The sequence below is a fragment of the Candidozyma pseudohaemuli genome, assembly GCF_003013735.1.
Source record: "Candidozyma pseudohaemuli strain B12108 chromosome Unknown scaffold00001, whole genome shotgun sequence".
NCBI classification, from domain to species: domain Eukaryota; kingdom Fungi; phylum Ascomycota; class Pichiomycetes; order Serinales; family Metschnikowiaceae; genus Candidozyma; species Candidozyma pseudohaemuli.
In genome coordinates, this window is record NW_020194435.1 from 1,317,858 (window position 1) to 1,331,866 (window position 14,009).

Genomic DNA, 14,009 nt, shown 5'->3' on the forward strand with positions numbered 1-14,009 from the left:
GTGCAGGCTTGAGAATTTTACAGTGAGGAGGTAAGGGTGTGTGGGAGATTTAGAGATCACGTGATCGAAAAACTGTGAGGCCTTGTCGACACCGTTTATCGAGGGAGTAGTCGCTGTTGCGCGGAGAGTCCGGTGTTCCAACGTTTGCACGTGAGTTGGTGAGCGTTTAGGGCTCGAGCCCTAGTGGATCTCACAGGCACAGACCGAAGCACAGGCGCAACCAAAAGCACAGGCTAAAGCAGGTGAAAGATGTTCTTTGTTCGTAAGAGCGAGGCTTAAACGGTTTAAAAGCCATGAAATGTGAAAAGTTCTAAACTACGAGAATGGACTTAGCATAACAACGCGTGACCACAAGGTACAAGAAGCATTGAAACCCCTTGATGGGCAGGTAGCCTGATAACCCAAAGCGGAATATCAAAGACAATTGAGCCCAGAGACGCTCGAAACCGTGTGGGCCTGCCGCTTCGGGAAAGCCTCCGAGCCCGTTGGAGGTCGCACAAGGAACAGGTTCCGAAGCATATGCCATTCATGCCTTTATCTCAGAGATCAGACCACATGAGGCCCCGCCAGGGTGCAAGAGCATTGTGAGAGAGCAGGAAAGTGGCTTTCTCGATCAGTCCGAGGCGGTCTGGGCAGCATGAACTAACGTACCGAAGGGTGCAGAAGGTATTGTGGGAAGCAGGCCAAAGAAGGCAAGGTGGGTGTTATTGTAATTCCAAGCAGAAAAACGAGTAGCTTGGACATTCCTAAAGCAGAGATTGAGGACTCGGGCGTGGGGGCCATGTGAAGGGAGAAGAATGGCTGCAAACTATGAGGCCTGCACTGCGCGCGCGAGAGGTGAAAAGCTCATCCATCTCATCGCTTGGCTCCCACCCACCACTTTCCTATGGAGACCGTGACAGTGTACGATGAAATAGAGATCGAGGACTTTGTGTACGACGGCAACACGGGGCTATTTCAGTACCCGTGTCCGTGCGGGGACAAGTTTGCCATTCTGTTGGATGACTTGCGGGACGGGGAGGACATCGCGGTGTGTCCCAGCTGCTCGCTCATGGTGCGGGTGATTTTTGAGGAGGAGGATTTGGAAGAGTATGGGGAGTAGCCAAGGAGGCCACAGGATATAGGATAACAAAAAATTGGATTTTGGGACAAGCGAAGATGTAGAAAGCGCAAGCGATGTCGAGGAAATTGACAAGGCTTTTTCTTTTTTTTTTTTTTTTGTTTTACTATTTTTTGGGCAAACCGTAAAAGAAGCTAAGTGGACCGTTGGGCGCAGGCGCAGGGACAATCGTCTTTGAGCCCCCAAAACGACCAGACCAGCGCAGATTCGGGCAGTCTGCCAGAGCGCCCTGGCAGGCAGTCAGGGCCCCAGGCTTAAAAGTATCGAAAGGCTCGCGCGGGCAGGCGGCAGCAAGTCGAGCCGGGCAGGCGGACCCCTGATATGTATGGTCATGATTGTTCTGCAGCGCACCAGCCCGGGCCTCAGGCGGTACGAGCCGATCCTCTTGAGCACCGAGGCAGGCCAGACGATTTGTGCCACCTGAAAATAAAGGGCTCCGGAGATACAGGTTAATTACCAGGAAGGCCCCGAGCACAGCTACAGGAACGGCGGCGGCGGCGGCAGCAGCAGAACCAATGGAGGCCACAATGGATCGTTACCCCCTCGCTCGTGACTACCCCTCTGATTGTTGATTTGCCAGCGGCGTCATTGTGCCCACCGTTGAAGGCTAATCCGGGCGCCAGCGAGGAACCACTTTCTTTTTTTATTATTATTTTTTTTTTTATTCGTTTCGTGCGGGTCGAAGCAGCCCATTCAGGTGCTGGTCTTGCATGGGCATTGCTCGCTGAAACGGCGCGGCAAGTTGGGTCCTCAGGCCGGCGGCCACTTGTGGTGCTGCTTCCTGCGGGTCTTGGCCCCAGGGTGGGTCCCCCCGCCACAACGCCCCAGAAAATAGCGAATAGCTATTGCCATTGTGGCGTGGGTCAGGATCTTTCATTGTCCTCGTCAGCCGCTAGCGGGAGCTCCAGTGTGCCAGAGTCATCAACGGGGTCTTTTTTTGGAGCGGCAGCATATGGCCCATTTTTGTTGGCTGCAACGTCCAGACTAGCCTGCCTGGTGCCAGGCAGGGCGCGGCACGGGCGATCCGGGGCTCAATTCAACGTAGGGCGCCAAACGGGGCCGGACCCACCTCGTGGGCCCATCCGCCCATTTTTCAGGCAGAACCGGCTCCTTGTGTTTTCACTTGTGACAGCCACAGTGACAAATCTCATGGGTGTCGAAAATCAAAATCTCACAAGAATCCCACCTCTCGTCGTCTGCTTGTGCACACAGATCTCCATGGGTTTAGCCGCCGTGCCAGAGCCTCATGCGCTGGAGGGGAGTCTCAGCAACATTAGCCGAGCTCTGATTACTGCAAATTGAAACGACCTGACAGCAGCCCAGCTTGGCTGTCCTTCCACGCCCAACGGGCCAAACAAGGCAGCCGCTTTGGGAGTGTCGCGGGTCGCTGTGCTCCCTGCCTCTCGCTTACCACTTCAAGGCCCAACGCCGCCTTGTTCTCATTTTGGACTGACTATTTGGGCATGACGCTCTAGGGGCATTCTTATCCAGACGGCGTTCCCACCACCCTCTCCGCCATCCACCAGAAATGAAAAAAAAGCCATTCGTTCTGAACCTCTCCATCTCCCCTCTGCAACATGTCTAATCTATAGACTTTTAGTGACCGACCGTTCCACAACCGTGGCCTGCATCACTGGTGCTGCTGGTGCTGCTTCTTTTTTTTTTTTTTTTTTTTTTTTTTTTTTATCACTGTTTTTTTCCTATTTGCATACTTTTTTTTTTTTTCGGTGGTGCACAGTTTAAAAGCCCGGGAACAGGCTTTTACGAATTTTTCCCTTTTTTTTTTTTTTTTTTTTAAAATTTTTCTTCTTTTTTTTTTTTTTTTTTTTTTTTTCTGATCACAGATTGTGTCCTAATTGCATACTTTTTTCTGTTCTCGGTGGTGCACAGTTTAAAAGCCCGTGAACAGGCTTTCACGAATCTTACCACTTTTTTTACTTTCCGCCCGCAGCACCCTCTTGCGTCAAGAACAACCGTTCTTTCTCCGGGCCTCTGTTATCTCATAACCCGGCCGCTTACCGTCCCGTCAAGGCCCTAGTTTCCGGCTCCCCCAAAAGCCCTGTCCTCCCCGGCCAAGTCCACCCCGTGAGCTACATCCTTCTTCCTAATGAAATCCCTCATGGTCGAGATGAAAGGCTCCCCCGACTTTGCCGAAAAGGACACCGCCTCCTATAAACCAGCTCACGCCCCGCCTACCACCGTCCGCCGAGGTCCCTGGCTGCCCGACGAGGACCGTCGTCTCATGTCCATAATCGCTGTCCAGGGCCCGACGAATTGGGTTCGTATTCTGAGCCTGCTAGGCTCCAGGCTGCCCAAACAGTGCCGTGAACGTTACCATCAGAACTTGAAGCCCTCCCTCAATCGTAATCCCATCACAGCCGAGGAAGGTATGCTCATTGAACAGCTTGTGGCCAAACACGGCAAGAAGTGGGCCGAAATCGCCAGGCACCTCACAGGCCGCAGTGACAACGCTATCAAGAACTGGTGGAACGGAGGCGCTAACCGCAGGCGCAGAGTCAGCCATGTGGCAGCGCTGAACGACCAACCGCCATCCTCAGGCTCCACTACAAGCGCCCAAACCCTCTCGGGCGTTAACTCAGGCTACTCCTCCACCGTGGGCTCCGCTCCTAACTCGGCCCCTGTCTCGGCACCGGTGTCGAACTCGGGCTCGTTTTCTCACCAGTCCATGCCCCAGTACGCCCACTTACGGCCCAATCTCACCCAGTCTGTCTCTCCACAGCGCTCCCGCCATAACTCCATGGGCGCCGTGGCGCTGCAAGAACACCACCAAGTGGCCCAGTATCCAAAAGTTCCTCAATTCTCCCAAATTCTGTTCAATACGTCCATGTTCAGTGAACTGGACAAACGGCCCCAGCTCAACGGCGTGCCTCCGCTGGGCCATGGCCATGGCCACTTTCCGCACCTTTCCAAGGCGCCAATACGCCTGGCCAGCATTGACCACCCTACACTTCCGCCACTTTTGTCCAACTTCAACAAGCGTGTGGGCGAGGAAGACCGCCGTCACTCTTTGAACGCCACGACCTTACCACCCAGCACGCTGCCTGCTCTGTACCTGCAACATCCACCTCAGCAGGCTCATCCGCTCAATAATAATCTTACCAACCTGCCCACCCAAGGCGTGTCAAACAGCTCCCACGGCGACAGCTCTCACTACAGTCTGCCCGTGTCCTACGTTTCTCGCCAAAATTCCTTGAGCCACGACTACAAACATTCTTTTGCATTGCCGCTGGCCACCTCGAGCACTCACCCACTGAGACGCTCGTCGGTTGCCCCGGATTTGTTCCCAAACCCAATGGCTGGCCATGGGGCTGGGGACATGTGGATGAAGCGCAACCAGCTGCTGATCCTGCTTCACTCGCCATCCATAATGCCCATCAACTCAAACCCAAACCGGCTTTCCGTCAGCAGTGCGCTGGGGCTTCTGGACCAAGGTAAGCCTCTCAGCAACCTTTCCAACGCCTCCAATGCTGCCAATGCCGCCTCATCAAACGACGCAGCCTCCTCCGCGTCCAATAGCACTGCGCTAGCGCCCGGCTCGGCCTCTGGGATTCCTTCTTACAAAAACCTTCTACGCAGCATCAACAGCACACCAATCCCGGAGGATAAAGACCAGGATGCTGCTGAGACCGACCGGATCAAGGTGCTGAACCTAATCGAGTGAGCTATGTAGTATATTTCATAAAACCTCCACTGGCGGCCAAGAATACCTCCTAGTGGGTGGTTTCCTTTAGTTCTTGTTATGTGCTACGCTTTAATTGTAGAGAGCAGCCAACCCAAGCGTGTCGGCATTATGTTGAAAACCGACGCTTTCTCCTTCCTATTCTTATGATGCCTGTTGAGCGGGAATCGAGCATGTTCCCCCCACCCCAGAGTCATCCAACCACCATTGCCTTGACAAACGTGCACACCTATTCCTCGACATGGCCCCTTAACTCTATTAAACGCAGAAGTGGGGGTAGGCAAGCATGCTCTAGTTCTCCTTGGCACTCTTTGTCATGCCCTATGCCCAACCTTTCATATGAAACCACCATTGGCTTTTGTGAGCCAAGCGCAAGTCAAAAAAACGTCAATGTCGCTTATGTGCTTTGGTAACGCGGATAATCGGTTCACCGATAGGGCCCCCGATCCCAAAGCGGACATTTCGATAATGGGCTGCCAAGAACGGAATAAGACTAATTTTTTTTTTTTTTTTTTAACTTCCGTATGTTGCTCCGGAATTGTCCCCCTCAGGGTCCTCCGGAAATAGCTATCGGCTTTGCAAACCGTTTGCAGCCACCACAAGCTTGCCCAATGGTGGGCAGCAGGGCTCAGCAATGATATGCGAAAGGAACCACACAACTACTAATTTCCCTTTTCAGAATCACTTGTTGGCATCACTTGCATGACACCACGTTGTCAAGATTTTGTTGGATTCGACTCAAAAGCCCAAAGAAAACCGATATCGGGATAATACCGATGCAATTGCAATTTCCCGAATTATTTTAAACTATCGATCATGATCGGCAGCGCTGTTGATCCCAAGGGAGCAGCTCGGTCACCTCATTATTCCTGTGTGAGAAACTCACTCTCCCTCCCATGATACATCTCCCGTTGATACACAACAGGGTGCTCATTTTTAGTATCGATGATGTTAGGAAACTTCGAAAGATAGGTATTGTCGGTGTGCTTGTGGGTACGCTCCCGAAAGCTCCCCAACAGAATGTGTTCCTAGGTGTACCTCTTCAGCTCAGCATCTACGAGGTACTCTGGCTTATCGACAATGGTCATGCCATTCTCATAGATAATAAGGCTTTTCACGATCAGCTTACGGAAGAGTCAACACCGGCACAGATGAACGAGGGCTCTATCGTTCGTTTGGCAGGGTCCTCCAACTCACATTACGTCATAACTCCAAATGAGCTGCCAAACGAGATCGGGCTTGATGCCTCCAAGTTTGTGGTAAGCAGAGAGGAATTTTTGGCCCGCCAGACTACCATTGAAGACCGGTTCGCTGAAAAGTATGAAGCTTTCTCGAAACTTCGCTCAATAGATCATTACATTATGCCTGGCCTACGTTTTGGCGGCACGTTTGTCAGTTACCCTGGAGACCCATTGAGATTCCACTCACATTTGATTGTCAAATGTGTAGGGCAAAAGGAAGACGTTAAACTAATAGATTTGGTCACGGGGGGACGTTTGGCGACGGCTGTCAAGAAAGCGTGGGTACTCATGTCCCCACTGGAGGAGAAGGAGCATTCTGAAAAGACTTTCTCGATTGAGTGGGCCGGCTTTGGTTAAATCTTATAGAGTTATGTATTATAATGTTACCATACAGTTGGAAGTTCGGGGAGTGGACCATGGTCAGTTCCATTGATGCTGGCCAACTCCTCGATAAGCTGGTCGATCTCAGACCAATCGCTGGTGTTCTCCTCATAATTGTCTTGATCATAGGTGATACTTCCGTGATCAGCGTCAACTCTCCGCTTATAAGTAAAGTCTTTGGTGGGTCCACTCACCTGAATGCTATATCTAGTAGTCATTTTTGCGTCTCCATGATTACCACTTGGTCTCAAGTAAAATACGGAAGTTGCATTTTGTCCAATGGCACTCGCCATGACTCTGTGGTCATCAATATCCAATGTCGTGGCGACAGAATAAACGATGGAAACGTCCAAGTCATAAGCATTATTAGTACCATTCTGGTTGTAGTCGAGCACCAATGGATAACTCAAAGAGACATTGGTTTGGTGGATTCTGTCCTCAAGGTCATACTTGTTCAGAAGAATGAACGACTTAGCATTATGGCCAGTGTGGACAACAGTTTGCTTGTTTCCCAGGTTGAGATACTGCTGAACGTTTGAAATCTCTCCCTTGCTGAACAGACTGGCCACAGTACTCAACTCTTGGCCGTTGGCAAGCTGCAATGTGAGTTCACTGGTCAATTGACTATCCAAAATACCGTTTACGATTTGCAGCAAAAAAGTCTTGCGTCCAAAGGAGATCAGGTTTCCTCTTGTTCTGTTACCGATGTGCAAGATCTGGCCCGTTGCTTGAACCACATCCTTGTTTTCGTAGGTCAACAAGTTGACACCAGTAATCCAGCCATTGCCAACACCAGAGTGACCTCCATCCACTTCATCGAGCCCATTACTAACATCAAAAGATATAGTATGGTTGCCTCCTTCCCATAATAACGGTAATAATCCAGAGACATCAACATTGATGCTGGGAAGGTCAAAAGCATTAATTGCAACGATAGGCGACCAGAAAGAAGGCGAGATACCACCCGTGAAAATGAATGGCTGTTGAGTTTGTGAAGCAATCTTTTCGCCATCAAAGAATACATTAACGATTCGCAAGGGACCATGTCCTAACAAACCGTCGTCAGATCCAAAAACGTCCTTGTACTTGTCCAACACGTTGGTGTACCAGAATTCCTCGTCTCCATTTCCACTGGCAAAGATATCCAACTGCAACCTTGTTGTGTTTTTTGAAACCTGGGGTAACTGGATGGTGAGGCGTTCCTCCCCGGAAAGCGTCGTGATAGGGGGTGTCTTGGGATCTTTCTCCTTTATCAATGGGTATACCTTATCAGCAGGCTTTCTAATGTCGAAATACTGGTATCTGGGATCAGAGGAAGCAGCGTTCACAAGCACCTGGCCAAACTCTGCATCTGAAGCGGCGGTTGCGTCATAGTAGTAGTCAGCATACAATTCGACGTGAGGCTTTCCAGTGTAGCGGTCAGTGACAACATTATCCAATTGGAATAAGACATCGCTTTCTTCCTTGAAGAGAGCAAGATACTTCGAAACGTCTTTACTGAAAACAGAGAAGACAAGTGATCCGCCTGGCTCAATGGTACTGGTTCTCCACACTTCTGCGCCGCCAACAAAGAGATGGCCCAATCTATCATATTGAATACCAGTGATATTCACATGTAATGTCAAAACCACTCTATTGAATTCGACATCTGGTGGAGAGTATTGGGTAAACAGTGGGTGCCCCCACAGGTCGAAAGTGTCATTCACCAAGAGTTGGGTGTGCAATGACTGCCCATATCTCTCGCTAGGAACGAAGGGATAGGAGACCTCAATGATCTCGTTTGAAGGTTCCTTGTTGGCAAACAAAACACCAGCCTTAGAACTAAGACCGACCTTCGGCTTTGATATGCCATTGGCACCTGATATGAGGCTTGGGTTGAGGCTGGAGGGAAGAGAAAACTTCAGCACCTCGTACAACGCAAACACCGTTGTAATTGCCATCCAGGCATATAAAACAACAAGTCTGAAATTCATTGGCTTCTTCTCGTCCTTTTCCACCTCTTTCTCCGAAATCGATTGTTCGTGGTCCACATTGAGTGGGACCCGGGACAGGCCATATATAAGCCTATTCCACACGGAACTATCACGGGCAAGATGCTTACTCATGTTTACGTTTCCGTTGCAACTCGCTTAAATTCCAGGAAAAACGCAATGCCGTTCAGACGCGTGGAGGTGGTGGCTTCCTTCTTATCACTGATTAAAACGGTGTGGTGCAGGGGGGTGGCGCAAATGTCGCGAAAACCTCGCTTAAGCATACGTCAAATCTACATTTCGCAGGCATGTGCGTGTTGACACGGAAAATAGACCAATGTACTATACAACAACTCCCTCGAGGCGTCCCTCGCTCTGCTGCTGGTCGGCAACATGCTCCAAGGTACGATCAAAATAGACTTCAATCAAGCGATAGAGCCTCGTCTCTCTGTCATCTTCTGTGCGGGAAGAATCTTGACCTTGGAGGTTGGCTAAATTATTGCGAATCAAGTCGATAAGCCCGTTGATGTACCGCGCGTCAATGTACCAATTACCGTAGATGTTAAAGACGATGCAGCGATTGAGGATTTCGACGAAAAGCTTCAACAGGAGGAAAGGATCCATGCTCGAGTCGGCAACACGGAGTGCTTTCTGAAGACATTCAAGAACCCTTTTGCCATCTCTGTAGAGCTGTGTCTCGATCTCGGCATCAGAATGATCGTCGTCTTTCTCGCTTTCACCATTTTTATTCTCCTGCTCCTGATTCCCTTCCCCGTTGGCATCTTTAGCAGCTTGTGCATCATCCGTGCCATCCTCGACAATAACTGTGGGTGACTGCCCCTCGATCAACGAGTCGCACCACCACCACAAATGAGCGCAGTTATAGATGGCACGGCACTGATCCTGCTTCTTAAGCAACTTGGAGCCATAGAGAGTGACCTTGGTAATTAATGACTCGTAGTTTTCCTTACTGAAATAGCGCAGATTCGCCAAAGCATTTGCAATAGCTAAAACCAGCTGATATGAGACTGATCCACCCATCGGGTCTTGGGGACTTGGTGCATTTTTCACGGGTTTGCTGACAGAGAGATTCTCCTCGTAGATGACGAAACTTTGATGAAAAAGCTCATATGCAACGGTTTCTTGTTGCAATTGGTCTGCTATAGTGGCCGCATTGAGGTACAACTTGAGAACCAAATCCGAGTAGTACGTTTGATGATGCTGATAAAGTTCCTCGATAACCACTGACAAATTCTTGAAGTTGTAGGTAACCAGCTGGTCTAGTTGGGCTCTAGCTTCTGGGTCCTTTGATCTTCTCCTTGCATTCTTGTATCCTGCAAGACGCAAAAGGTTAGTTATCATGGAAATCAAAGTTGGATAAGTGTAGATGATGTTTTCGGGACATCTGCTCAAGAATTTCTTTTTGATGTAAAAAAGGCTAGACAAAGCATCTGTAGCATCAGCATGGGATACCAAATGTAAACACTTGCAAACCTTTTCTTGTCTTTGCAAGAAGTCTTCGCTGACAACCTTTTCTCCTCCTTCAAGCTTAATGGACTTTTTGATACCCAAATCCTTCTGAGTATCTACCTTAGAGTCTTGCTCTTCAATGAGAACAACAAAGTAAGCGAAAACGTCATCGATTTCCTCGATACTTTTCATGGTACCGAACTCAGGCAGATCAAGAAGTTTGTTAATGATAACAAGTGAAAGCTGCCTTTTGAAGTGTGGGTCTGGGATCTGGTCGTAAAGTTGCTTGAAGTTTTCCAATTGAAGTAAGCTCTTTATTGATTTCAGCTCATTGATAGGTTCAACAAGAAGCTCGTACCACAAGCTCGATTCAGACCTGTCGTTGGTCTCTTCGTCTCCAGTATTCCGCTTCTTCAAGGTTTGCATCGCAAATTCAAAGATTTTATTGAGGTTGGAGTAGTTTTCAGGTTGGAAGTTGAGTGTGAGTTTGATCATTGACCGAAGAATCAAACACATCTCCTCCGATGGAACGGAAGGTTGCAACTGAGAGAGGTTGTCGTAGAATTCCCAGAATGATTCAAAAACCAGCTCAACGTTGACATACGGTTCAGGTGTACTTGACTCGCCTCCTTTTCCAAGATTTTCAGTCTTTTTTGTGGCTTCGCTTAGATCAGACTCGTAGATGAGATTTGTTACAAAGCGATCAACCAAATTCGAGACCAACTCTGACTTTTGCAAAGCTGGGTGTAGTTTTAAAAACACATTATTAAGTAAATCATCAATTGTGACAAAGTGGAAGTTGTCTGGAAAAATCTGGATCAACACATCTATAAGGTAACTTTGTGCAAGATGATCCTTGCATTGGATGATTTGCTCTGTGACGATAGGATAAATTGTTTCTTTGTAGTAATTCTCACCAAAATCTTTTTCCTCAGTTGGGAAGTCATCTATTGCCTGCGAAAGACGAACCAAGTTGGAACCAACTAGAACTTTTAGTTCTTTCCTCTCCCTATATCTAAGTTCCCGCTCGCTTGAGTGTCCTTGATGTTGAAGCCTGACCCAAAGTTTGTTCATCTCAATGAAGTTTGTCATGAGAAAATCCACAGTGTCTTCAAAATCCTCTTCTGTTTCAATTGGTAGAAGATCCTTTGACCTTTGCGATAAGTAGTTCCTTAGAAAAAGACCTCTGATCGGGTGTTGGACTCCCTTACACATCTCAATCATGTCCTTCATGATCTCCTTCGTACTTTCACTATTGGTCGACATATACGTCGTTCCAATAACAATCATCATATATAACCTGGGGACGATGTTGCCCAGGTACTGAACCAATTCGTAGAGATCCGCCAAGAATGGAGGGTCATCCTTCTTCAATTGCTTCCGTTCATGCGATTGTTTGAGATATGTTGAAAGATACTCCAAGGAATCGAAGACCGCAATGTACAATTCGTAGTATTCCTTGGGAGAAAGCTGAGACGTTCTCAATTCATTGAGGAAATTCAGGCAATACTTCAATGCTGGGAGAAGGTGGCCCTCTGCGAGGCTATCCTTCATATTTTTTGTATGAAGCCGTATATTGCTTAAGCATTGTTGAACATTGGCGTTCCCGCTTGACATTGGTGATAAGTTGCGGCGTTGTTCGGTAACAGAGACGTACGCAGAAAGCACCAAATGGATAGTGAGATCTCACCTCCGTGCACCTGGCTGTCCTTATCAGTGGCAAAGTAAGACGGGATCTACTAATTAAAAAATGAATCCAAAGTCATATTTAAGGGGCAAACAATATGGTTTCATCTTTTTAAGGAACAGAAATTGTAAACGTGTATTTATATGGTGAATGGCGTTTCGCAAGGTTGATCAAATATACCACTCCGCACTCAAAATGTATGATTCATAACTTGATTTCGCAGAAATTTACAAATTAGTTTTTACTTTTCTAACCATTTAAATGCATACAGATCTTGATTGATGTAACTCACAACTGCTGCTTAATTTACTTAAAAATAGCCCACAGAATTTTAGATGAATCCATCAAATAAAATTGGATTAACTTTACTGACTACCTTTAGCCGACTCACTTTACAAGGTTACATTCAAGGTCGTATAAATCGTTAAAAAATTAGTCGTCTTCGATCTTGAGACGCTTAGAAACCACTCAAGTCATGAATGACCATACCAGCCACACAAGATGACATCATGGTGACAATGAAACCACTGAACAAGGCAGACCAAATTTCCCTCGAAATGTCGGAGGATCTCTTGCCCTTACTCAAAGTGTTCAAAACACCAAGAGTGATACCCATGGAACCGAAGTTGGCAAAACCGCAAAGAGCGTAGGTGGCAATCAAGTTACCTCTTTGAGACAACTGGTTGTAAGGGGCCTCGTTAACCAACATGGAATAAGCCATGTACTCGTTTTGCATGAATTTCACAGAAATCAACTTCGAAATGTCAAGAATTTCGTTTCTTGGAACACCAAGGAAGAATGTTGCTGGATAGAAGATGTAACCAAAGATCAAGTCCAAGGTCAATTCATTAATGTTCCAGAAGTTACCAAACCAGGTCAAAAGACCGTTCAACAATGCCACAAGGGCAATAATACACATACATTGCACCAACATAGTGGCGGCAGTGTAAAGACCCAAGGTTGCACCTTCAGAAAAGGACTGAAGGACATTTTGAGGCTTCTTGTTAGGATCAGTTTCCTCAGGGAAAACAACAGTTCCTCTCGAGACAGGGACCTCAGTCTCAGGGAATCTCAATTTGGAGACTGCAATTGAGCCCGGGATAGACATGATACAAGAAGACACCAATGCCTGAGCGTTCAAACCCAAACCAATATAACCAACCAACACAGCTCCAGAAATTGTACCAAAACCAGAGGTCATGACCTGGTGCAATTCAGCTTGGGTAAGAAGTGGTAACAAATCCTTAATCAAAATGGCCGACTCACCAATTCCAATGAAAGGAGAAGCAGAAGCCGTGATGGCCTCCGCACCAGAGATACGGAGAGTCCAGAAGAAAAATTTGGCAAACTTGCCAATGAACCACTGGATGATACCGTAGTAATAGAAGATGTGAACGAAAGCGACGAAGAAGGCCACGGCAGGCAAGACGGTGAAGAAGAACATACCAATCTGGGAGGTTTCCTCGTTGGTCAAGAACGCCACACCATCCTTAGCGAAACCTAACAACTCTCTAGCCAAGGTGGAGATAAAGTTGAAAATGTCGTAACCGGCCTTGGTACGCAACACGAAAAGACCAATGATGTATTGCATCAAAACACCACCAATGACTGCGTTCCACTGAATCTTAGTTCTATGTTTAGATGTGGCCCATAAACCACCGACAGCCACAAGGATACCACAGAAGGAGATCGCTCTATCCTCTCTTTTTGAAAACTCGATTTCCTCAGGGACAAAAGTACCAAGCAACATGGTACCGATTGTGATGGTAGCGCCAACCATCAATCTTCTAGGTCTAGTGGTGAGGATTCTCGCATAGACGATGTCAGTGAAGAAATTCCATACCTTGGCAGCGTAATGGAACATCACGTACAAGATTCTGCAGTGCCATGAAATCAAACGAACCATAAGCATACCCCAAAGAACGGTGGGAATCAACCATTTGCCTCTGTGTTCATCTTGAATTATGATGGAAAGCCACCAACCAGTAAAGAAACAACCAACCAACGTGTCAATGAGGAGTCTCCAGTATGGAAATCTGGACTTCATTCTCTTCCATCTTGTGAGGGTGTTTGATGATGCTTTTTCCGAAACAGAAGGGTCACTGTGGTCTTCGAAATTGACTTCAGCTTCCTTCTGTTCCTCGATGTCCCCTGTTATGGGAGACTTCTGAGCCTCGATGTTAGAGGCCATGCTAAAATGTATTGATGCTAAGCAAATACGGCTGAAACGCTGCTATAGAGAGTGAAGCGATGTTAGGTAAAAACACAAAGAATGAATTGCCAAGTTGGAAAAAAGAACTCTTATAAGGCCATGCCCAGATTAGAGTGGATGTTGCAGCAAAAATTTCTCTGAGAGGCTTCCAAAAACGCACAAAAAAGCTCTTATCAATGCGCACAATGAATAAAAGTTTCTTTTTTCGCGTGGCTACAACCAGTTGCC

At 47.6% G+C, this 14,009-nt stretch overlaps 4 protein-coding genes across 4 annotated transcripts; 2 read left to right on the forward strand and 2 right to left on the reverse strand.

Moving 5' to 3' along the window:
• Window positions 1-3,239: 3,239 nt before the first annotated feature.
• Window positions 3,240-4,802, forward strand: C7M61_000600 (uncharacterized protein; the record flags this gene model as incomplete). The annotated part of the gene is made up of 1 exon (XM_024856034.1): window positions 3,240-4,802. The coding sequence occupies one exon, from the start codon at window positions 3,240-3,242 to the stop codon at window positions 4,800-4,802; it is 1,563 nt and encodes a 520-aa protein (XP_024715633.1).
• Window positions 4,803-5,716: 914 nt separating this feature from the next.
• C7M61_000601 (tRNA splicing endonuclease subunit) lies at window positions 5,717-6,418 on the forward strand (the record flags this gene model as incomplete). Its single annotated transcript, XM_024856035.1, has 1 exon — window positions 5,717-6,418. One exon carries the CDS (start codon window positions 5,717-5,719, stop codon window positions 6,416-6,418), a length of 702 nt encoding a protein of 233 aa, XP_024715634.1.
• A 26-nt stretch (window positions 6,419-6,444) lies between these two features.
• On the reverse strand, window positions 6,445-11,436 carry VPS35 (retromer subunit; the record flags this gene model as incomplete). The annotated part of the gene is made up of 2 exons (XM_024856036.1): window positions 6,445-8,542; window positions 8,756-11,436. 2 exons carry the CDS (start codon window positions 11,434-11,436, stop codon window positions 6,445-6,447), a joined length of 4,779 nt encoding a protein of 1,592 aa, XP_024715635.1.
• A 590-nt stretch (window positions 11,437-12,026) lies between these two features.
• CNT (Cntp) lies at window positions 12,027-13,760 on the reverse strand (the record flags this gene model as incomplete). Its single annotated transcript, XM_024856037.1, has 1 exon — window positions 12,027-13,760. One exon carries the CDS (start codon window positions 13,758-13,760, stop codon window positions 12,027-12,029), a length of 1,734 nt encoding a protein of 577 aa, XP_024715636.1.
• Between the last annotated feature and the right edge of the window lie 249 nt (window positions 13,761-14,009).